Consider the following 23,877-nt stretch of genomic DNA (forward strand, 5'->3'; position numbering starts at 1 on the left):
CAGGATGTTTTCAAATTTATTATAAAACCTTTTGACTGTACTGTAGTCTGTTGACCATTGCTCTTAGGTTTTTCAAGCACTCTTTTCTTGTGAGCCCCCAGATCTTCATGTTTGAGTTTCTAATTTTGTAAAATATTCTTTATGCAATGTTTAGCCCCAAGGGCATTACTTTGAATCTGTACGTATCTTTTCCTATCTGGAACCTTAGGAAGGGGCGGAAGGGAATGACTATAGGGATGTGCCAGTATGTATCTTTCAGATCTATAGAAACTGCAAAGGCCCTTTTTGGAATGATTCAGTGTACTTAGGCAACGGTAATTGTCCGAAACTTTTGGCAGACAATGTGCTTGTACAATGTTGATTGGGTGGTGATCACTTCTTTTGGAGGAATCCTTTTTGAGGACACTGAAAAGATGTACTTGGTGGTGAATATACGCATGTTTCTCTACGGGCCCCATTAACAGGGCCTTTCTGCACGTATAAATAATGCTGTCCCCCCACAGGGAAAACTTCCATTGTCTGTGATGGCATCTAAGCCAACCCCCAACCAACATTATTCCTCTTGGTATCTCCCTCCTCCTCTGCCTTTGCCTTTGATAGACATTCCAGGTGTTGTTTTTCCTTTTTCCCCCTATAAGACAGTTTTTGGACCTTGTGAAAACAGGATGTCCTTGCTGTTGTTGTTGTCCCCTTGTAGGGAACTGTCCCTTCTGACTACCTACCTGTTTTTCGAGGAAAAACTTTTGGGGGTGACTGAAGGCTTATATGATTTTTGATCAAAGTGAGCCTTTTTTTGGGGTTGGGTAAAAGGAAATTTTGGGTTCTTTGTTTCCTGTATTCCCCTTTCCCCAGAAGAGCATACGCTGTACAATTCTGTTGGTGGGCATGCTCGTTGAGTTGAGCCACAACAGACTCCTCAAACAGGTCCTTACAGAAGGGGTTAGAATGTAAAAATGCAGTAACATTGGAGAGCGATTTGATGGAGCTCTCCAATGCTTCCATTTGCGCTTTTATGCACCATTCTAGGAAGTCACAGAGTGTTTCCCATTGGGTTCTCATAAGACTTTTGGCCTCAACAGCAAAAATTATCCTGGGATCTTCTGGAAGCCTTTACGTGGCAACTTCGAGCAGGGTGGTAGAGGTTATAATGCTAAGGAGTCGGAGCCTAGCTAAAATTCTGATGAGGCTGTCCCCTCTGAGAGTCTTCTCATAGGGGTCCCAAGCTACTGAGTAGCTATATCTAAAGGGAGCTTTTTCCTTTCAAAAGGGAGTTGCAGCATTGCCCATTCCTTGGTGGAATTTCCCGAAACTGGGATGACTGTGGCAGATGGTTTTAATTCTCCCACTGTCTCATGTTTTTAGTCACTACAAATTCCAAAAATCCGTCTTCTCATGATTAATAATTTTGAAAATGAAGGGACAGAAGGCTGGGGCTACTTGGTGAGCAACTTGGGTCTTATTCAAAATGGAGGTAGAGATCCATTTCTCGTTGACCTGGTAAAGGGTGATTTATCCATTCCTTGGTGGAATTTCCTGAAACTGGGATGGCCGTGGCAGATGATTTTAATTTTGCCATTGTCTCTTGTTTTTAGTCACTACAAATTCTAAAAATCAGTCTTCACATGATTATTATTTCTGAAAGTGAAGGGACAGGGGGCTGGGGCTATTTGATGTATTCAAAATGAAGTAGAGATCCATTTTTCACTGACCTGGTAAAGGGCGATTTCTATAGCTTTTAATGCTATAGGCACAGGTAAGAAAACCATTTCTGTTAGTGGTCTCTCCATGTCTGGTGAAGATGGTACCAGGTGCCATTCTGTATTAGGGAATGCTGCCGTTTGTAAATTCTTCATGTACAACTTCGATCACAGTTTTTCTCTCATTAATTACATACTTGCCATCAGGAGAGAAAGTGCACATTAAGGCGTCTTACCTAGGATTATCAATATCATCAGGGGTGAGTATTGGAGCCCCTATTATGTTTTGATCTGAAGTTCTGTATTCCGAACTGACCCTTTTGTTGTTTCCAGTCAGAATTCTAACATCAGACCTTGTTTGGGCAGCATTTGTATCTACACTCACTTTTTGGTTACCAGATGTAGAACTTTTACACTTTGGGGCGTACATGACTGACTTACTTTCCTTTCCAGAATCATGCTTCATGTTCCTTATATATTGCTGTTCTGTGGCAAGGGCATCTTTGATGGTACTCTATTTCCTTACGGAATTGACCAAATGCCGCAAACTGTGTATCCCTTTTAGGGGAGCTTGCCGCAAACTGTGTATCCCTTTTGGAGGAGCTTGCTGCAAACTGCGTATCCCTTTTTGGGGAGCCTGCACAATCCAAATGACCTTCAGCAACTGAACTGTAACTGCCTGTTAATCAAGGGGGCAGAAGTCCTGGGCAAGTTACTATACCCTTCCAAAAATGTAGTCATTTTAGTCTGAGTTAGGTGGATCCCAGTATCCCTTTTGGGGGAAAGACCCTATTCAGCAACGATAGCTGCATGGGGAATAGAATTCCTTCTGGAAGGTTTCTCCCATGGCTAGCTAAAATTTGTGTCCCTGAGCCTTCTGGGTTCAGCAGGGCCATTTCAGTGGCAATGTCCACTTCATATTTTTCAATAAGAATGTCAACTCCATGTAAAGATTCCTCTACTTCCTCCGCGGGGTTGACCTGGAAGGTATTGTTGACTGATGTTACTGGGTTTTGGCCCAAACGTTGATGTTGTTCGGAGAAAGGGTTAAATATCTGCTGTCGGAAAGATATAATCTCCCCCTTCCCCACCCCTACTGAACCCTATGACCCATTGAGACAGTTTAAAAGGAGCTGTTTCGTCCTTAAACCTTGCTGCCACGAGAATACTACAAATCTCAGCCACATCTGGCAACCAAGCAAATTTTCCTTGTTTTTTACAAGGACTGTGCTCATGGCAGATGGTATGGGCTGTACCCACTGGCAAAAAGTGAACCGAGCAATTTGCTACAGAACACTTGAACTGAGGATCCTGCCTAATGGCAGCCATGTAGTGATATAAAGCAAGTTGTTATTAGAAGCTAGTTAGTATTAATTGTTTTTAAGTGAGGGACACTTCTGTAGTTCCTCATATTGTTTGGTTCCATATTACAGGTTAACTTGATTACAAGTGTGCAGTTGTAATACATTTAATTAAATATCTATGTTAACTTAAACTATCTAAGGATTAGGTTAGTTTTCATACCTGTTTATGGCTGTATTACTTATACACTGTTAGTCCTTTTGCAATGGCCAAGTGAAATTTTTAATTCCAATTGTCATACTTTTCAGACTAACTGCTATGAACCAATTTGTTTAACTAACCCAAACTACTGTTTTATATAGCTTAGGTAATGCTTCTAGTATAATCTGCATTAAGCTAAGAATAGAGGATTTCTTAGAAGGTTCTTGCGTAACCTATTCTTGGCTTATTTACAAAAAGATATAAACTATACAGAAAATAATTCTCTTATAATCTGGTTTTCTGTTTTATGTGGCCGAGACTACCCTTTTATCTGATATTTGGCCATTGCTGTTGTAGGCTAACAGTAGGATATTCCTTAAAAAGGGGTTCTTACTTAATCTGGTTAGGCTACTGCCTGTTCTAGATTTATATCGCCTTTAAGGATATAGGCTACATAAGACCCTGCTAGCATGTAGCCTTACAGACATGCTACTGAGTCGTAAAAAACTAGGTTATTTTATTGAGCCTAGGATACTGTTTATATATAATCCTAGGCTTATTTGTTCTTTCTTAACCTAGTATAGGGTATTGCCTAATCCAGATTATTATAGATCACTCTTAAATGTATATATATATCACTCTTAAATGTATAGGATAAGCTATATAAAAACAGAAAACTTGCTAATATGTCAACCTACAGTTAGTCTACTATTTTTTGTCTAACCCAGGTTGTTTATGTCCAATCCTATGCTATTTGGTCTTTATAAAACAGTAATCACTAATGTGTAGCCTTATAGCCAGGCTATAACTTACTCTTATCTAGACTACTGCCTAATCTGGTTTATTTAATTCACATTAAGTGTATGGGTTACATAAAACACAATTAGCCTACCTTAGTATGTAGTCTTAAGGTTAGGTTACCATCTCATTCAGCACAGATTACTATTTTATTTCATCTAGTCCTAGGTTACATGGTCTAGGCTAACAATTTAGTCCAAAAATGGGATTTTTCGAAAAAAGTTATCACTTAATATGACACAAGGTAATGCCTAGGCTAGTCCTGGATTATTTAGCTCATGCTTAAGTGCACAGGTGTATATAAAAGGAAGAAACAGTAATATGTAGCCTTATTGTTATGCTGCCGATTTACTTTGCCCAGATATTGTTATTATCTGATCCTAGGGTCCTCGGTCTAAGCTAGGCCACTAAGGATATGTAATCCAAGGACATAGGCTACAGACAACATCCACTATTAATCTAGTCTAAATTATTCTCACTGCCTAGATCAATGTAGACATCATACAATCTGAAAGGATTTTCTATATTAATAAGTCGTGGAACATTTATTTTAGTTAAAACATTTATTTAGAATTTAAAACAATTTTCAAGTTACGAAACTAGGTAACAATCAACGCTTTACAAAACTAGGTAGGCTAGCAATCAAAACTAAAACTAAAACTTTTAACTGGAACTTGATATTAAGCACTTGTCTTGCTGTTTTTGATGTTTCCATGATCCTCGATAATGAAAACAGAGAAAAAAGTTTATTTTTTTTTGGAGTGCTGGTAACAACGTGAACTGTTCACTATAGACCATCACAGGTTATAATGTTAATCATTACGACACAGCACCTGGCCAAAAGACGAACTAGAAGAGAATTCTTTGTTATTAGTTTGGTCACCATGGAGCTCTGGTAGACCATGGAAGGTAATTCCTTGAGGACAAAACGAGTGACTACGCTTTAAAAAAAATTAGAGAACAGTTATCACATAGAAGAAGCAATAAAAAGCAAATTTTTAGAACATAAAATACTGTACTCATAAAAAATGAAAGGAAAATGTACACTAATGGATCACAATTACAAGACGGTTGTGTAGCAGTATGTTGCCAAATTACCAGAATCTTCCTTTGCTTTATAGCTGAAGCAACACCCTTAGACAATGGTTTGGAACTTGTGGCCATGAAAAAATTTCAATCCTCTGTAATTTATAGTGATTTAGAGAATTGTCTTAGAAACACTGAAAATGCTCAGCTCTTCTGACCCTTCAATGTAAAAGGCTAAGGAGTAGGTTTTTTCACCTCTTTTTAGGCATAAAGCTCCTCTTTTTTTATTTCCTCTCATAAAGGAATACAAGGAAATTAATTAGCTAATAGTGAGGTTAAAGATGTCACAGAATACAAATTTCTGATAAAAAGTTCTCTATTGTAATATGCAAAGGTCATTAAAACTTACCGTATATTCTCCATGAAAGGCAACATCATCATCACTCCTTAACTGACCCATGATTTAATTTTATAAAGAACCAATGCTATAGTGTGATAATCTGTCAGTAGAGCATGTTCTGGCACATTGCTCCAAATATATTACCCTCTAAGGAGAAAACACAAATTAGATGGTAAGAGTATATCAGAAATTTTGAATTACAATATTGGTTGTGTAGATTACTATCAGCGATAGGCCAAGATTTTTAACAAAATACAGTGTTAATATGTTTATTTTTATTGTATATACTTTATGAGGGGGGAACTTTAACGGCCCTAGTTCCTTAGGAAACTGTAAATTCAGAGGCACAGAATGTCCCTGATAGGTTCCAGTACTTGGCCTTAAGTTTAAACCTCATAATCAACATCAACAAAAGTTGGCAGCTGTACAAGTGATGCTTTTTTTTAGCAAAACTCATGAAATCCATACATAAGTAGCCAAACCTTTTACACAAAGGAAAAAGCAGTTAGCAAAACAGAGTTAAAAGGGAATGGGTTGTCTGTCATTTTTTCTTTGAGGAAATGCTTCTTGTATTCAAGACACCATGAACAGAGTCCTATGAAAGTCATTGACACTGTTTAAAATTAAAGATTAAAACTCATGAATATGGAAGCCATTTTATCTGCATCAGCATGAACTGAATACTGAAGCATTTACAACTCTGCTCAGGAAAATGTAAATCCTCAATATTCAAAATATTAAAGCATATTTATTTTAAAAATTTTTATGCAAAGGTTGTAACTAAAATGATTGAATACAATGTGACAATTACTTAAAAAAATATATGGAAAAGTTACAAACCATCTGTTTCTTCAGTGCAGCCATTTCCTTTTCCTTCTGGATCAAAGCCTTCTTTTTAAGTTCTTCATCACGAACCTGAGCTGGATTTTTCACTACAACTTTAGTCTCTTCAACCCATTCTCTCTCATCAGGTTTCACATTCCTGAAAATATAAAAAAAATAGAAAATAATAATTTTAATTTCAAACAGTTTTCTTATAAAATACTTTTACTACCTTTATTTATGCCGTTATGTCTGGTCACAGGCAGTATACCAAGAGTTTGACGTCCAATTATGACAAGCAAAGCAGTAATAGTATAAAGGGAGGTAAAACATTCCATGTCAGAATAAGCTCAACCTTGTCTGCAAAATTCTAGTTTTTTCGATGTCTTCAACCAAGTGATTTATACCAAGAAGGCAACTGACCAGTGATCTTCAACTGCAACCAACTCACACTGAAGACCAACATCAAGTTGGTAAAGGTATTTGGTATACAAACTATTAGATCTATGGTCCCCATCTCAATTATGTCTAGCATAATCACGTACGGAAGGTTCAGTGTATTTACCTGATAGTAAATGGCATGGTTGTTCCATGCAAGATAACAGGGAGATGATGGAAATGAATCATGCACATACAATATTTCTGTTGCAACCCATTATGGGACAAAATGCCATCTGTCTTTTCTTGATAAGGTTCTGTTCAGTTGTCTTGTTCATTTGCATGAGTTCCCTACTTGGCCATGTCCACAAGGAGATGGTTTATCATAGCAATGTGACCTCTATGCTGCAAATGGAGGTTTTGTCAATTATACAGATTCTCTTGCTTGTTGGCTCTTCCTTGTCAAGAAGATGGAGTCTGTGCTTCAGCGTGGACATCAGTTTGCATAGGGGGGCTTTTTCATTCCAATTTTTTATATACTGTATTTTCATTTTATTTTTTATTTTATATATATATATATATATATATATATATATATATATATATATATATATTTATTTATATATATATAATCAGAAAGCTACAAACGTCCTTTAATATAAAATTCAATCTACCTCGGAAATAATATATTTTCATATATGTTAAAAAGTAAGGGGAATTTTTAGTTGATAATAAGTCCACCGTCCGTAAAAATACCAAACCATAAAACGGACGAGGAATCAGGACTACAGTGACACACTAACGCATCGGTAACATATATGAAAATATATTATTTCCGAGGTAGAGTGAATTGATATTAAAGGACGTTTGTAGCTTTCTGATTGTATATGAATCACGGTGATGTGATAAATAGTCAATATATATATATATATATATATATATATATATATATATATATATATATATATATATAAAGGGATTTTGACAAAGGAAAAATCTATTTCTGGAGAGGGGACCGTGTCACCCGATGAAAAAGTCCATTCAGCACTTATTTCTAGGTAATTCCGTTGCTAGATACCAGAGAAAGCTAAATGAAATGCTGGAGTTACTACCCCAGAGCGAGCTCCATCAGATGGAGTCGTGTATGGAAAAGGGTGAACTACAAAACACGGAACCTTATCCTATAGAGATCCCAAGGTCAAAAAGTCCCACAGGAGGTGCCGTTACAAACCCATGTACCACCCGTGGACAGTACACAAAACACTGCTAGCCGCATTCCATGAAAGCAACACCCCACTAGAATGATGTTTACTATGGGAGGGACATGACACATGATGGAGGTGGGTCATCGGGTGACACGGTCCCCTCTCCAGAAATAGATTTTTCCTTCGTCAAAATCCCTTTTCTGGATCGGGTCCCGTGTCAGCCGATGAAAAATTAACAGAGAAATAAACATAATTCTTAAACTAAAAAGATAAAAATTCTAAGGGGAACAGAAGACCGAAGGTCCAAAAGAAATTTTTTTTTTTTAATCACTAAGTAACAATAACAATAATGTACAAAAGAAACTGATGTAAGCTTAAAAATACATAAACAAATAACTATACAATATTGAAAACCTTATAACTTAAATGTGTCATTTAGACAAATACATGGATAACACAGCCAGGTGAGAAGTCAAGGCAAGCCTGACTGAAATGATAAAAAGGGGATAACTGAGGCAGTGGAGGAGGAAATGACTAGGAATCAGAAAGGGAACCAGAGGGAGGGACAACGTTCCCTGCCGCGACTGCTGAGAATTTAAGAGCTTCTAAGGATTTCAAATAGTGACGTTTGAAAACCAAGGGTGACTTCCAACCGGTGTACCTGGTAAGATCCGTGAAATTCATGTAATGAAAGTAATTAATGGAGGTGGCCACAGCTCTAATATCATGAACTTTTGGGACTGAGTCAGGGTTAGCCTGCTTGATAAAGTAAAGGATCTGTTGTCTAATAGCAGACATAGAAAGATTACCCCCTCCTTCCCTGATAAAGAGAGGCCCAGAAGAGATGTGAGAGGACCTGTCTAAATAAGCCCTCAAAGTATGAACTGGACACAGGGACAGGTCTAGAGGCAGAGGAAGAATTTTCCAAGGCGACCACCTATAACAAATGGATCTTCATTTTTGGCCAGGAAGGTAGGGTGAGGAATCAGCAAAACCTCCCCTGATGGAAGGAAGTCGACGTGGTTGGGTTCCTAGAGAGTGCAGACAGCTCTGAAATTCTAGCACCCGAAGCCAGGCTAACTAAAAACAACGTTTTCCTCAACAAGGAAAGGTAGGGGCAGGATTGATTATCGATATCTGAGGCTAACTTCAACACGTCATTTAGAAACCAGGAAACCGTATGTGGACGGATTACTGGCCTCAGACGTGCACATGCTTTAGGGATGGAAGAAAAGTAAGGGTCTGTGAGGTCAATTTTGAAACCATACAAGAACACTTTACGTAGAGCTGACTTGACTGTAGTAACAGTACTAGCGGCTAAACCCTTCTCAAACAGTGATCTAAAAAAGGAGATCGCTAAATTAATGGTCATTACTGTAGCCTCAGATTCTCTTAAAAAGAGTGCTAGTTTCTTAATTGCTGAGTCGTACTGACGAAGAGTGGAGGCCCGCTTATCTGATTCTAAGAACATGGTATTGACAGGATCAACATTAGCATCCCTTTGAGCCGCAAACTTCATAAAGTCCACAAAGCCAGGGCATTTTGGATTTTTGAGGAAGCTGACACAGTCTGAGTTTGTACTACTTGTGTTAGTTTTGGACTGGGGATTCGGATGTATAAGTTTCAGTTCTAGTAGAAGAGGAAACCAGCTGCTCTTTGGCCAGTAGGGAGCCACTAGAGCTACTTGACCCTTGAACGTCCTCAGTTTGTGGAGGACTTTCAACAACAAATTCACTGGAGGAACAGATAGATCACCTTCCACCTGTTCCAATCCAATGACATTGCGTCCGTGAAAAGAGCTTGAGGGTCCAGGTTGGGAGCTACGTAATGAGGGAGCTTGTTGTTGAGCTTGGTTGCGAACAAATCTACCTCCAGACCCGGAACTAGTTGGCAGATCCAATTGAACGAGCCCCTGTCTAGGGACCACTCCGACTCGAGGGGAGTTGTCCTGGAGAGGGAATCTGCTAATGACGTTCGGACCCCTGCAAGATGGGTGGCAGATAGGTGCCACTTGTTCTTGCAGGCCAAGGAGAAAAGTGCAATCATTACCTGGTTGATCCTGCTCGATTTTGAACCTCCCCTGTTTATGCAGTGGACTACCGTGGCGCTGTCCAGAACCAGTCTTATGTGAATCTTCTTGGGGGGAAGAAGCTTCTTCAAGGTAAGGAAGACCGCCATGGCCTCCAGAACATTTATATGGAACTGGCGGAACATGAGGGACCAAGTCCCCTGTACTTCTTGGTGTTGAGAATATCCTCCCCACCCGCTTAAGGAGGCGTCTGTGTGGATAACCAACGCCGGAGGAGGAAATTGAAGGGGACTGACTTGGACAGGCTCTTGACAGTTGACCAAGGGCGGAGTCTCTTCTTCAAGATGTGGGAATCAGAGACACCTTGTCCCTGAGCCTGATATTTGCCCGACTCCGCCACACTCTGTTGATATCCTTCAGTTTCACTTTCAGCAACAGGTCTGTCACCGAAGCGAACTGAAGGGAGCCCAAGACTCGTTCCTGGGTCCGCCAAGAGGCCCTTTTGGATTTGAGAAACTGTCTGGTTGTTCTGGCTATCTCCTTCCTCTTGGGAGGAGGAAGAGAGAGCTTGTGAGAATTCAGATCCCACTGGATTCCTAGCCATTGAAAACAACTGCTGGGAACCAGGCGGGACTTCTCCCTGTTTACACACGAAAGCCCAGAGGATTCTAGAAAGTCGACCACCACGGATGTAACTCTCCGGCATTCCCGGACGCTGGATGCCCAGATGATCCAGTCGTCGAGATACGCAGCCAGCGTAATTCCTTGAGATCGGAGTTGCTGTACGACCGTGTCTGTCAACTTGGTAAAAATCCTTGGGGCTATGTTGAGGCCGAAAGGCATCACCTTGAAGGAATATGCCTGCCTTCCGAGCCTGAACCCCAGAAAGGGGGAGAACCTTCTAAATATAACCGGGACGTGATAATAGGCGTCGGAAAGATCTAGAGAGGTGGTTACGGCTCCACGGGCAGTAGGGTCCGAACTTGGGAGACAGTAAGCATCCGAAACTTGTCGCAACGAATGTAGGAATTCAGACGGGACAAGTCCAGAATTACTCTCCGTTTGTTGGAACCTTTCTTTGGAACACTGAAGAGCCTGCCTTGGAACTTCAGAGACCTCACTTTCCTTATAGCCTGTTTCTGTAGGAGATCCTCCACAAAGTCCTCGAGATCCTTGGTCGTAGCCTGATAAAACTTGACTGGTGGAGGGGGATTGTCGATCCAACTCCAGCCTAGGCCCTTGGAAACTATACTCTGAGCCCAGGGACAGAAGGTCCACCGGAGCTTGAAAATGGTACAGCCTCCCGCCCACAGGATGTATGTCATCGGTCCTGTGTTTGCTTCCCCCCTCTGGAGCCTCTACCTCCCCTGTTCCTGGGAGAGGAGCGGGGGGCTCCCCTTCCCCTAGCGAAGCCACGGGGCTTATTGCTTCTGGGTGATTTTCTGGGGCGAAATTTCCCCTGACTTTCATATGCAGGATTGAAAGCTGGGGAGGAGACATAGGAAGGAGCAGCCAAAGACTGATGTGCCGGGTTTACCAGGACATACTGAGGGGAGGATGGGAGGAAGAGGTTGAAGGTTGACTTTGTAAAGGAACCTGGACCAAGGACTGAGCTGGAAGACGTTTGAAGTGTTTAAATTTCTTACTGGACTTGGTGGGAGTGCTGGCAAGATCAGACTGTTTCCTTTTATAGGGCAGGCCCCAACGGAACGGAGGCTTTGATTGACCCTAGCTGCCTCAGATAAGACTGCATCAACTTCTTCTTGTGGGAAAAGATTAGCACCCCAGATCGAACTCTTAAGAAGCTTATTTGGTTCATGCCGAACTGTGGCTGCTGAAAAGATGTGCTTCCGGCAGGCCAGTCGGGCAGTCATAAAGTCAAACAGATCTTGTTGAAAACTCGCCAAGAGAGATTTCGTCAAGACCTGGAATAATGGATCTTCTCTGTAAACCAAAAAGTTGCTTCTTCCGCTAAAGCCAAAGAGTTCAAAGACCTGGCGAGCCTTTCCTTAGTATCAGCCTCTGTTTTCAAGAGCGACTCCGGGATCTTAGGGAGCTGCTCACTGAACAGATCAGAGGCGCAGTCTGGGTCAAGTCGAGTCACTGTAAACGTATTAGGGCTCCCTTCCAGAAGTCGGTGCCTCCGGGAAAGACGAGCGATGTAGGGTCCGTCTCACGGAGATGAGGAAGGGGTTTACCTTGAAGCAAGCCTGGCTAGTCAGGAGGCCACTTTCGAAGTGCAAGGGAGAAGGAGAACATCACTGAGAGTGAACATAGTGAACACTCCCTTAGCTGGTGTGAGCTTAGTGTTTCTCCGCTTGCCACTCCGTAAGGGTCCTCATCAAAAAGACAACTGGGCTTGGTCCCTAGGATAGATAACCGTCTCCTTAGGGACTTTATCAGACCTGTTCCAAACCTCTCCCTTCAGCCTGGCAAAACCAGTGTAGGGAGATGTCAGGTCCGGAGGATAGAACTCCAACTCTTCCACTCTCCTCGATTGCCTAAACCCTCTATGGTAAGAGTACCTTCGTACTCGGGAGCATAAAGGGTGAGACGCCAAGGATTCCCCAGATCAAAGGGAGGGAGAGTGGAAGGGTCAGGAACAGAATGAGACCTAGAACGTTGTTGAGATTCCACCTTCTCCGAAAGAGACTGAAAAGAAGAAGCAAGACCAGACAGCTTACTGTCTACTCTCGCGTCGATCTTCTCAAACCGCGTCGATTCTTTCCAGGAACTGTTCAAAGAAATGAAGTGTATCCAAGGAGGAGGGGAACTACCTGGCGTGATTGAGGCTCCGCCTGGGACCCGGAAGGGAGGCTGTACTCGCCGACGGAACGGGGCTCGCCGTAAATGCGCCGCCGGAGGGACCCCATATCGGCCTGCGGAGTAGGTAAGGTTTTCTTTTAACGGACTTCACCTTCGGGGCAATAGACCCAGACGTGTAAAAAGGTATGAAGATTTAGAGAAGCCTTTAAAAGAAGCAACAGAGGAAGAAGGAGAGTTAAACAGTGAAGAACCTGCCTCACTTACCCCCTTACCTGCCTGATGCTCTGGGATAATGCTCGGAGACTCAAGGCGAGATCGATCCGCCGCGTCTTCCGGAGTGCCACCGCTCAAAGCCGAACCGTCTGGAGAGGGCTGGGTCAACTCGAATCCCGGCAATCAACGGAGCAGCAACATCGCCGGTGACAGAAGCTGTGATCAAGCGCCGGGAAAAAGGACATTACAAATGTCCTTCGAGAGTATGTAGGGATTGCCAAAAAACGTTGCGCCCAAAACCGCTAACCCAGACTTTAAGGGCCTGAATCGAAGAATCACGAGACTTGCGGTCAGCCTGCGGAAGAAAAACATTATTGTGGTCTTACGAAGGCGGGGGAATCGATAAAATGTAAAAATTATAGTTGGCTAAGAAGGAAAGATGCATGATCACCTACCGAATCATCGATAGCCTGCTCGTAAAGAGCGTAGCAAACATCACATCCGTCAGGGTGCCAAACAATAAGATCCCCTACGTGGACCGCACATCCGAGTGAGATAAAACAAACCGTGGCCGCTGGCCTGATGGAGGGCCTGGAGCACCCTTCTTCTTGGCAGCGCACCACCTGTAAAAGTATGAGATTATGAGTACACTGTGTAAGGTGCGGAGTAGTGTGCGGAGCAACACAGTATTAAACCAAGTCGTGAAACCAGCCGGAATGATCCGGGAGGTAACCTGGTAAAAACTCAAACAAAACAATAAATAAAAAATAATAATAAACAAAATAAATTTACGGAACTAGCCGGAGTAACATGCCTTAAAGTAAGTAGTGACGGATACAAAGTGAAATGAAATGGGAAGGTTAAACTGTCCGGAGAAAGCGCATTTCCGGCAACTAAAAAATATGAAACTAGCGATAACGGAAGACCGATAAACGCTAGAAACGCCGGAGCGGGAAGCAAGGAATGCGCCCGATAGAAGACAGTAGTTAGCTAAGGTCAGGGAACGTCAAAGAGCCCGACACGAAGACAGTCAGGCGGAAAGCTCTAACTGGCAACGAAGAAGGACTGAACCGGAGTGTCGCCAAATTAAACGACACGCCGGAGAAGACGTATGAAGGGGAGGAATGAAAACCCGGAGGAAGAACCGAAAAGGAACGACCAGAGAGTGGGAATGCACAATCCGGAGGCGTTCGTGTCCTCCCGCCCACACGCTGACTGAGTCGTTACCCAGCAAACGCGAGAGAAGCAGGAGAGGAACAGGGACAACCTCCTCCAAGGGGGATGGGGACAGGGAGATAAAGATGGCCAAAGATGGTGGACGGGGAGGGGAAGCTCTCCCGGCCACCAACAGTCCCAGGAGGGGAAGTACAGCTGGTAAAGTCACGGACCGTACCAAAGAGAGGCCAAACAATGCAGAGGAAGGGGACACAGGCTATAGGCTAAAAGGAAAAGGATGCTCCCAAACCTTGATATTAAAAACTGAAAACAAATCAGGGAGGGAAGTAAATACCAAACTAGGGGAGGACATGAAGCCTCGCTATCCCAGCTAACCAAAGAGGCTCATTAGCCAACCTAAGTAAAGACCAAACAGGGAGAGGGAAGCAACATGAGGTCCTCGCTATTCCAGCTTAACCAAGAGGCTTATTAGCCTAAACAGAAAGCCGAAACAGGGAGAGGGAACATAATGAGAAGACCCTGGTAAAAGGTTTATTTAAGGAAACGGAAGGGAACATAAAATGGAAAAACCTAGTAAAACAAAACCCTAGAAAAAGGGCACAAAAACCGGAAAGAATGAAAGAATGAACGACCCCCCCCTTTTTTATGGAAAAAGGGGGGGCAACAGCCTAACGCCCAAAAAAAGGAAAACCAAAGCTAACAACCAACCCATGAAAAATGGATAAAAAAATATATCAATACAAAACAAGAGAGGACCATACCCAACACGATGTGGACGTGAAGGGAAATGGGCCAGAAAACTCTAAACAAAAGAAACATCCATGATAATCATCAAATATCAAATGCATCCGAACACTGGGTTAAAGATAAAACAAAAAAACTTAAAAGTACAAACGTAAATAAAATTCCCAGAAGCTAAGAGAAGGGAAGGGCAAAAATAAGGCATGTAAATGAATTGATAAAAAATGCGAATAGGCTCGAGGGGAAGCCTGACGCCTAAACACCAGCCCTCAACTTCTCGAAGCAAAGGGAAACAAACGTTAGTCAATCAAAATCACTAATTAGACCTCATGAAAAGGAAAATTATCCTAAACACGAAGAGGAACCGTGAAAAAGATTGAAAAACAGGCGACCCAAGATCACGAACCACGCATGGAGGTCACGTGAGGCCGTGAGAGGAGATCGAGACAGGCGTTATAAATCCCTTTAATTATTAAACTAAAGGGAAATAAGGAGCCTCAATCGCCTCAACTAAAAACGAAATATTGGTACTCAACTTAGGTGACGAAAGACCTTGTGAGGAAGTCATAATGATGCAAAAAGGCACAAGATTAAAAGCACAACGAAAAAAAAAAAAAAACGTGTGAACGATGGTGCTTGCTGAAATGGAATGCGGCTAGCAGTGTTTTGTGTACTGTCCACGGGTGGTACATGGGTTTGTAACGGCACCTCCCTGTGGGACTTTTGACCTTGGGATCTCTATAGGATAAGGTTCCGTGTTTTGTAGTTCACCCTTTTCCATACACGACTCCATCTGATGGAGCTCGCTCTGGGGGTAGTAACTCCAGCATTTCATTTAGCTTTCTCTGGTATCTAGCAACGGAATTACCTAGAAATAAGTGCTGAATGGACTTTTTCATCGGCTGACACGGGACCCGATCCAGAAAAAATATATATATATATATATATATCTGGTTCAGTCAAGTGATGTCAGTGAGAGAATTCCATTAGTCAGAATTTCTAGGTATAATAATAGCTAGATATACCAGAAAAAGAGCTTTCAGGAAAGCTGGGGTTACTACCCAGTCGATCGCCTTTAGAAGACTCGGTATAATGAAGGGTGAGTGAAATACCACTACCACAAAATATACTGAAAGATCTCTTTTATATCAAAACCCCGAAAGAGCGGTGAGCCGTTACAGCTCCCACGCTCAACACCCGCCGGGACGGCAATACAATAATAGCGCCACCTAATTTATTCCATTTTCTAGCACGTGATCGTTCGCTTCTTTTGTGTGCTTTTCGTCCCTATTTTGGATTGTTTTTACTTCATCTACGATGGCTTTGAGCACCTTTTCCATCTCTAAATTAAAAGTACCATCTTCTTGTGGGGTTTTGATCTATTTATGGCTGTTTTGGTCTTGCAAATATTTTCATAAATATTGGGATCTTCTTATGACGCCGCGGCGTCCCCCTCCATCAACCATTTCGAGGACTTGAGGAAAAAAATAAGGTTCCTTCTGTTCTTTCGGTCGGAGTTTTCTCCTAGTCGCTATAGTATTAGGTTTTTAGCATATTGAATTCCTTCCTGGTGGTTCCATGTTGTGGCTCCCCCTCCAATTTTAGTTTTTGTTTTATATTTTGGCCTGTCAGCCTCTCTTAGGGAGTTGCTCCGTCCTGTACCCCCCACCAGGTTGGGCTCTTTTTCATTTAGTCTCATAGGCTATTATGTTATTCTTGAAGATGGTGCTCTTCTTTTAGTTTTAGTATTTTTAATTTTATTTGTTTATTGTTTTTGGTTGTGTAGTTTGCCTCTGGTGAACCTTATAAAATATCCCCTATGTAAGGTAGGCTACACTTCCTGTGAACGTAATTTTATTTTGATTGTTTTTATATGATGGTTGTAGTGTGGGCTCCATCCCTTGCCCTGGGTGCGGAGATCAGGTTGAGGGAGTTTTGTTGCTGTTTCCACAGGGATCGTTTTAGGGTCAGAGTGAGCCCTTAGTCCTCTTCCCCATTTGGGAATCGAGTTCTTTGGACGTGTTTCCTCTAGGCTAATCGCCCTACTTATCCCCTAGTTCCCAGTTGGCTCTCGGCACAAAATTTCTCTCCTGTTGGTTCCTCCTCTCCTTTTACACCCATTTTCTCCTTCCTAACATATAACTAGGTTAGGTTTTTTACAAGGCTACGCCTAGGAGAAGTTGGGCTTTGGGCTGTGTAGCTCCCTGAGTAGGCTTATAATCCAAGTTCATTGGGAAGGAAGGTTGCAGTTGAGCCGGTGTCATGTTCTCCTTGTCTCCTCTCCCCTTCCGGTAGCCTACTCCTCTCCCTACCCCCTCAGCTTTGCGACTCGTGCGGGTGATTTTTTAGATGGCGTTTTCTCCGAGTCAGGACTCCTCCTATTGGTAGAGGATTCGCTCCCTCCCATATCGTCCCCAGCTTCGCTGTGGTGGGGTGGGTGGTTCGTTTGCTCGGCGTGTTGAATCCTGTCTCACCTCTCGTCTCCCATCGAGCTAATGTTAGGGTTTAGGTGTGGCCCACTACTGTAATGTTATGAACATTGATCCTTTACCCATTTGTTTCTCCGGCTAAGGGGAGGTGAATGTGGGATGATTCTATGTCACGCTAAGCGTAACAGACTCCTCCGGTCTCCGGAGGGTTACCATCATCATTGTTAATATTGATTATGGTTATTATTATTATTATTTTGTTCTACCATATACGTGATTCGGTCCCACACCTGGGGGCTCCGCCGTTAAATTTCTGGCAGCCCTTATGGTTGGTTCCTGGTTTCTCGTTCCTTCATTCCCCGAGTCTTCGGGGGTCTGAATGATTAACTTCCACTCTGTGCATTTAAAGCTTATTGGCCCAGTTTAATTTGGTAGTTCTTCTCGCGGAGTATTCCGGTTGTAGTTGAGTTCCCGGCCTTGCCAGCTTTATTTTGCTTAGAGTGTGAGGTTCATGTACTGTTACCTTTACAGACTGTTCGCTGTGAGGAGCAGGGTGTACCGCCTCCCTTCAACAACTTTACGGGCAAGAAAAGTGTGCCGAACCCACGCTGGTTGTGCGGTCCGACTGGACGACCTGGTTGTTTGGCAAGTGATGGCTGTGAGGTTTGCTTTGCTCTCTCTCAACCATCCAAGACTCAATTATAAGTGAAAGTCTTCTTTCCTCCGGTCCATGCTCCTCATAACGATACGTTGTTTATATTCTCCGTCTGTCTTTTCATTCCTGACTAACTGCAGGTTTCCTTGCAGGCGGATGAAACTTCCAAGAAGTCTGCCTTGGAATCCCCTCCGGGCCTGGGTGGCTGGGTTCGGCAGGAATGTTCTGTTGGGAAGCCCCACGTCCTCGACGCCAGGGTGAGGGACCTGCTTTACCCAGGCGCACGGGTGGCGCTGCAGTACCAGAAGAACTTGCCACCCCTATTATCCAGCAGATCCGTGATGACCCAGCCACCTCAAGTGGACATCAAAATAACGAGGTCTCGGAGGATGTTGCCGCCTAAATCTCGACTTGGAACCTATGAATACGGAGCAGGACCAGGTGGTAAGTGGGGAGGGAGGTGAGGATATTGGGGCGGGCCCCCTTTGTTTGACTCCCCTGCTTCATCTGTATCTTCATTTGCAGGTTTTGTGAAGTCTTCCTCTTTGGGTGATAGAGCTCCGTCTGCTATCCCCAAGTTGAAGACTTCATGGAAGGCGAAGGGCTATAAGTCCTCGACTTCCAAGAAGGCATTGCCCTTCCCCGTCGAAGGCTAAGGTTCCAGGACCGGTAGCCTCCGGGAGTAAATCTAGCTCCTCCGGCAGGGCGCGATATTCAAGAGAGGCGGCAAAACCAAGCCCTCCTCGCCAGCCTCTTTTTGACGCACAAGCCCTGGCCACTGAACTATACAAAAAGTTTTCTTGGAGGACCTAGATTCTAGGTTTGAGAAGATCTCAGAAAGTTTGCCAACTATGACAATATACTGGCAGGTTTGGCTCGCCAACCTAAAGCAGAACCGCAGTACTCTATTCCCGACACTGCGGACCTCCCGCCGTTTGATGTCGGAAACCCTTGGCGTTGCAGACTCCGGGCCATCCAACATGATGGCAAACTTACCTTAGACGGTCTGGGCACGAGACGGTTGGAGGAGTTGGAGTTCTTCCCCGATCTCTTGCCCCCTTATCCTGGCTTCGTGAGGCTTACGGAAGAAGCCTGGATTGGTCAGAACAAGGTACCTAGGGAGACTGTCATCATCCCTAGAGACCAAGCCCAGTCGGCTCTCCTGCGCACTCTGACGGAGTGGCAGGCAGTGAACACAAAATTGACCCCTTTCAGGGCAATTTCACGATGTTCACCCTGGGGAGAAGATCTTCCCACTCCTTGCATGGACAAAATTGCTCTGGCATACGACCCGAGCATGCCTTGATGGGAATCCTTTCCTCAATTAAGGGAAACAGACCCTACTTCCTGGTATTCCCAGGAAGTATGAGTTCTGGTGGACGCCCGTCCACTTTCACTGTAGGCAAGCTGGACCCTCTTTGCGCTTCCACGCAGTTTAGCGAACAACTCCCTAAGCTGCCGGAATCATTGTTAAAGGCGGAGTTTGAGACCCGGACTAAGTTAGCCGGTCCTTGAGCTCCGGCTGTCTTACTGAGGCTACTGCCGTCTCCAGCTCGGTGAACCCTTTTTCCAGGTCCTAGCTAAGTCTTTCCTGGCGACCTTCCAGTTAGACTTGCATGAGTTTGTGGGCAGCTAGGCTGGAATGTAGAAAATTTATTTTGCTGACCGCTACAATCCGCCCACGAGCCTAACAAGCTCATTAAAAGTTCAATCTGGGGACCTAACCTCTTCCCTGAAGGAGAGGTTACATCCGTCATGTCTGAGGCTACGGGCCAATCAGAGTCTTGGCATCGGTGGGGAATTCCCACTTATAAGCGCAAGACCCCAGAATCGACCGGCCCCCAGACGAGAGGAGGAAAAAGGTTCAGGAGACATAAGAGGCCCCATCAGGCGATGGTTCAAGCCGTCCCGGTCTCGGCAGTGGCCCAGCCATCTACCTCCAAGTCCCAACCCCAACAGTACGTGTTGGTCCAACCAGCGGCGCCCTCCTATGTATCCTCACTACAGCATACAACCCACATATGAAGGCCGTGGATTTTTCACGGCCTCAATAGGGTTGCAAGGGGAGGAAGGGGCAAGGCCCCTACAGAGGAAAGTCTAACACCACCCCAAGGGGAGAGGACGTGGTAGAGGGAACAAACCCGCTCCCTCCCACTGAGAAAACCCAGGTAGGCGGTCGCCTGTATTGGTTCAGGGACCAATGGACCTTCAGCCCTTGGGCACACAGCATTGTGTCCAAGGGACTAGGGTGGAGCTGGATCAAGAATCCTCCCCCTCCAAACAGATTTTACCAGCCACCCACATCAATCCTACAGGATTATGTAACAGAATTGCTCAACAAACGAGCAAGCAATAAAGAAAGCAAGGCACCTAAAGTTTCAAGGCAGGCTATTCACTGTTCCCAAAAAGACTCCGATCAGCAAAGAGTGATCCTGGATCTATCGAGCGTCTAAATCTCTACATAAAATGCGACAAGTTTCGCATTTTTACGGTAGCTCAGGTTCGGACTCTACTTCGCGTGGAGCCGTCACCACCTCTATCGATCTTTCAGACGCATTATCACGTCCCCAGTTGCGCGGAACTTCTCTCAGTTCCTCGGTTTCAGACTCGGGAATCAAGCCTACTCCTTCAGGGTCATGCCCTTCGGTCTGAACATTGCACCCAGGATATTCACCAAGCTGGCGGATACGGTGAGTACAGCAGCTCCGGTCCCAAGGAATCTCCCTAGCAGCGTACCTGGATGACTGGATAATCTGGGCTCCAACTGTTCCGGAGTGTCAAGAAGCCACGTCCATAGTCACCTCAATTTCCTAGAGTCATTGGGTTTTCAGCTGAACAGGAGAGAAGTCCCGCCTGACTCCGGAGTCTCGGTTTCAGTGGCTGGGTCTTCAGTGGGACCTGTCCTCCCACACGCGTTATCTCTCCCTCCTTCCAAGAGGAAAGAGATAGCATCTCTCACCAAGAGGTTTCTCAAAAATCAGTCAGCATCCCGTCGGTCCCAGGAAAGGGTCCTGGGTCTCTCCAATTTGCCTCAGTAACAGACCTGCTCTTGAAAGCCAAATTAAAAGACATAAACAGAGTGTGGCGGAGTCGAGCAAACACCAAGCTCAAGGACAAGGTCTCCTCTATCCCTCGGATCTTAAAGACAAGACTGCGGCCTTGGACCACAGTCAAGGGCCTGTCCAAAACAGTTCCACTTCAGTTTCCCCCTCCGGCACTAGTTATCCACACAGACGCTTCTCTAAGCGGCTGGGGGGGATATTCACCAAAACAGAAAGTACAGGGAACGTGGTCCACAATGTTTCAGCAGTTCCATATAAACACCCTGGAAGCCATGGCGGTCTTTCTAACGCTGAAGAAAATCCGCCCTCCCAATCGGATTCACATCAGGTTGGTGTTAGACAGCGCAGTGGTAGTTCATTGCATCAACAGGGCGGCTCCAAATCAGGTCGGTAAACCAAGTGATGGTAGCTATCTTCTCCTGGCGAACAAGCACGGTTGGCACCTGTCAGCCACCCACCTAGCAGGTGTCCGAACGTGGTGGCGGATTCCCTGTCCAGGACTACCCCGTTGGAGACGGAGTGGTCCCTGGATGCGGAATCTTTCCAATGGATTTGCCGCCAGGTTCCGGGACTCAAGTGGATCTGTTCGCAACGGAGAGCAACTTCAAGCCCCTGTTACGTAGCCCCAACCTGGACCCTCAGGCGTTCGCCACACAGACGCAATGACAGTAGATTGGAACAATTGGGAGAGAATTTATCTGTTCCCTCCAATAAATTTGCTGCTGAAAGTGTTACACAAACTAAGAACATTCAAAGGTCAACCAGCTCTGGTAGCCCCTATTGGCCGCAGAGCAATTGGTTCCCTCTCCTTCAGGAACTGGGCTTTTGGAGTCTTGGATCCCCAAGCCCATTCTGACCCAGACAGTACAAACCAAGACTGTGTCAGCTTCCTCAAGGATTCAAGATGCCCTAGCTTTATGGACTTTATAAAGTTCGCAGCTCAAAAAGGAGCAAAAATTGACCCTGTCAACACTCTGTTTTTAGAATCAGATAAAAGAGATTCTACTATTAGACAATATGACTCAGCAGTCAAAAAGTTAGCCTCCTTCCTGAAAACATCTGAAGCCAAAATTATGACGACTAATTTAGGAGTTTCCTTCTTTAGGTCACTGTTTGAGAAAGGTCTGGCTCCCGCCACTATTACCACAATCAAGTCGGCATTGAAGAAAGTATTTCTTCGGCTTTAAAATCGATTACAGATTCTTATTTTTCATCCATCCCCAGAGCATGCGCTCGTCTGAGACCAGTATCACGTCCACATTCGGTTACTTGGTTTCTCAATGACGCCCTTAAGTTAGCGTCAGAGCTGGATAACTTCCATTGCTCTTATCAGGATCTGTTAAGGAAAACCTTATTTTTACTTAGTTTGGCTTCAGGTGCTAGAATTTCAGAGCTGTCAGCTCTTACTAGAGGTGATAATTTTGTTAACTTCCTCCCCATCCGGAGAAGTCCTCCTCTCCCCTGACCCTAGATTTTTAGCTAAAAACGAAGACCCACAGGACAGGTGGTCTCCTTGGAAGGTGGTGCCCTTCCTCAAGATCAATCTTTATGTCCAGTCCATACACTTAAATCTTACCTCTCAAGAACTCCACAGAGTAAGTCGGGTCCTCTTTTTATCAGGGAGAAAGGTGGTACTCTTTCTCTTAATGGTATAAGACAACAAATTCTGTATTTCATTAAACAAGCCAACCCAGACTCAGTTCCTAAAGTTCATGATATTCGAGCAGTGGCTACTTCTATTAATTATTTTCATAATATGGACTTTTCAGAGTTATCAAAATATACGGGTTGGAAATCACCTCTAGTGTTTAAACGCCACTATTTAAAATCACTCAAGCCCTGAAATATTCTACTATAGCAGTGGGAAGTGTCATCTCCCACCTTAAATAATTATATCCTTTCCTTTTCCCCCGCCCGCCTACCTCATTTGCTAGAGTTTCTCTCTGCTTATTCTCCTGGTCGTTTATGCCTCACTGCCTAGCTCTTCATATTGATATATTTGTATTTGATGATGGAAACTGTAATCTGATTAGCCATAAAAACAATTTATGGGTACTGGACAGTTTTGTTTGGCTCCATGTAAACAGGATAATTGTGTGTGTTATTTTCATTAGTCTTGTCTCTTACATGTTTAAGCCTAAGTTTACATATAGTTTTAAGGTTGTGTTTCTTGTTCTGTGCAACATTTCATGTTTCACTACTTTTAAGTAATTTTAAGATTTTTGAGGTTTTTTCCCATCAGACCGGGGACCTCCAGTGTTTTGTAGTGTTAAGTTTGTTTGTGTGCCTTAAAAAATTAAGTTGCCTTACTTTTAAGTATTCTTGCTTCATGGAAGAGATTCCTTAATTAAAGTTATTTTCGTTACAATTTTGCCTTTTCTTCAGGTTACCCCCTTTTTTCCCAGTAGTAGCAGTCTTGGCATGATTCTCTATCACTATTTCATGGCTGACACGGGACTGAACTCAGAAAAGGATTTTGACAGAGGAAAATCTATTTCTGAGGAAGGTCCCGTGTCACCCGTGACCCTATAAAATCTAGTCTAGTACTCCCTCCCCTTCTTGCACATGCCAAGTCTGGGGTTAGTGCTAGCATGGAATGAAGTAGGTGGCGCTGGTGTCGCCGTCCTGGCGGGTGTTGAGCGTGGGAGCTGTAACGGCTCACCGCTCTTTTCGGGGTTTTGATAAGGAGAGATCTTTCAAGTATATTTCCGTGGTAGTGGTATTTCACTCACCCTTCATTATAGAGAACGTCTTCTAAAGACGATCGACTGGGGTAGTAACCCAGCTTTCCTGAAAGCTCTTTATCTCTGGTATATCTAGCATTGTTATACCTAGAAATTCGTGCTGTAATGGAATTTCACCGGGTGACATAGGGACCTTCCTCAGAAATAGAATTTTCTTGTCAAATCCCACCCTATGAGCTAAAAATATATTTAGAAACCCAATATATATATATATATATATATATATATATATA

General features: G+C 43.9%; 1 protein-coding gene across 1 annotated transcript in view; it reads right to left on the bottom strand.

The window, feature by feature from the left end:
- LOC136841633 (uncharacterized) overlaps positions 1 to 23,877 on the bottom strand; it is an 88,355-nt gene that overhangs the window by 19,049 nt on the left and 45,429 nt on the right. The window contains exon 4 of the mRNA XM_067108754.1: positions 6,265 to 6,406. Within this exon, the coding sequence (XP_066964855.1) occupies positions 6,265 to 6,406 (142 nt within the window). The remainder of the gene's footprint in view (positions 1 to 6,264; positions 6,407 to 23,877) is intronic.

Source organism: Macrobrachium rosenbergii, chromosome 9 (genome assembly GCF_040412425.1).
Source record: "Macrobrachium rosenbergii isolate ZJJX-2024 chromosome 9, ASM4041242v1, whole genome shotgun sequence".
In the NCBI taxonomy this organism is placed as follows: Eukaryota; Metazoa; Arthropoda; class Malacostraca; order Decapoda; family Palaemonidae; genus Macrobrachium; species Macrobrachium rosenbergii.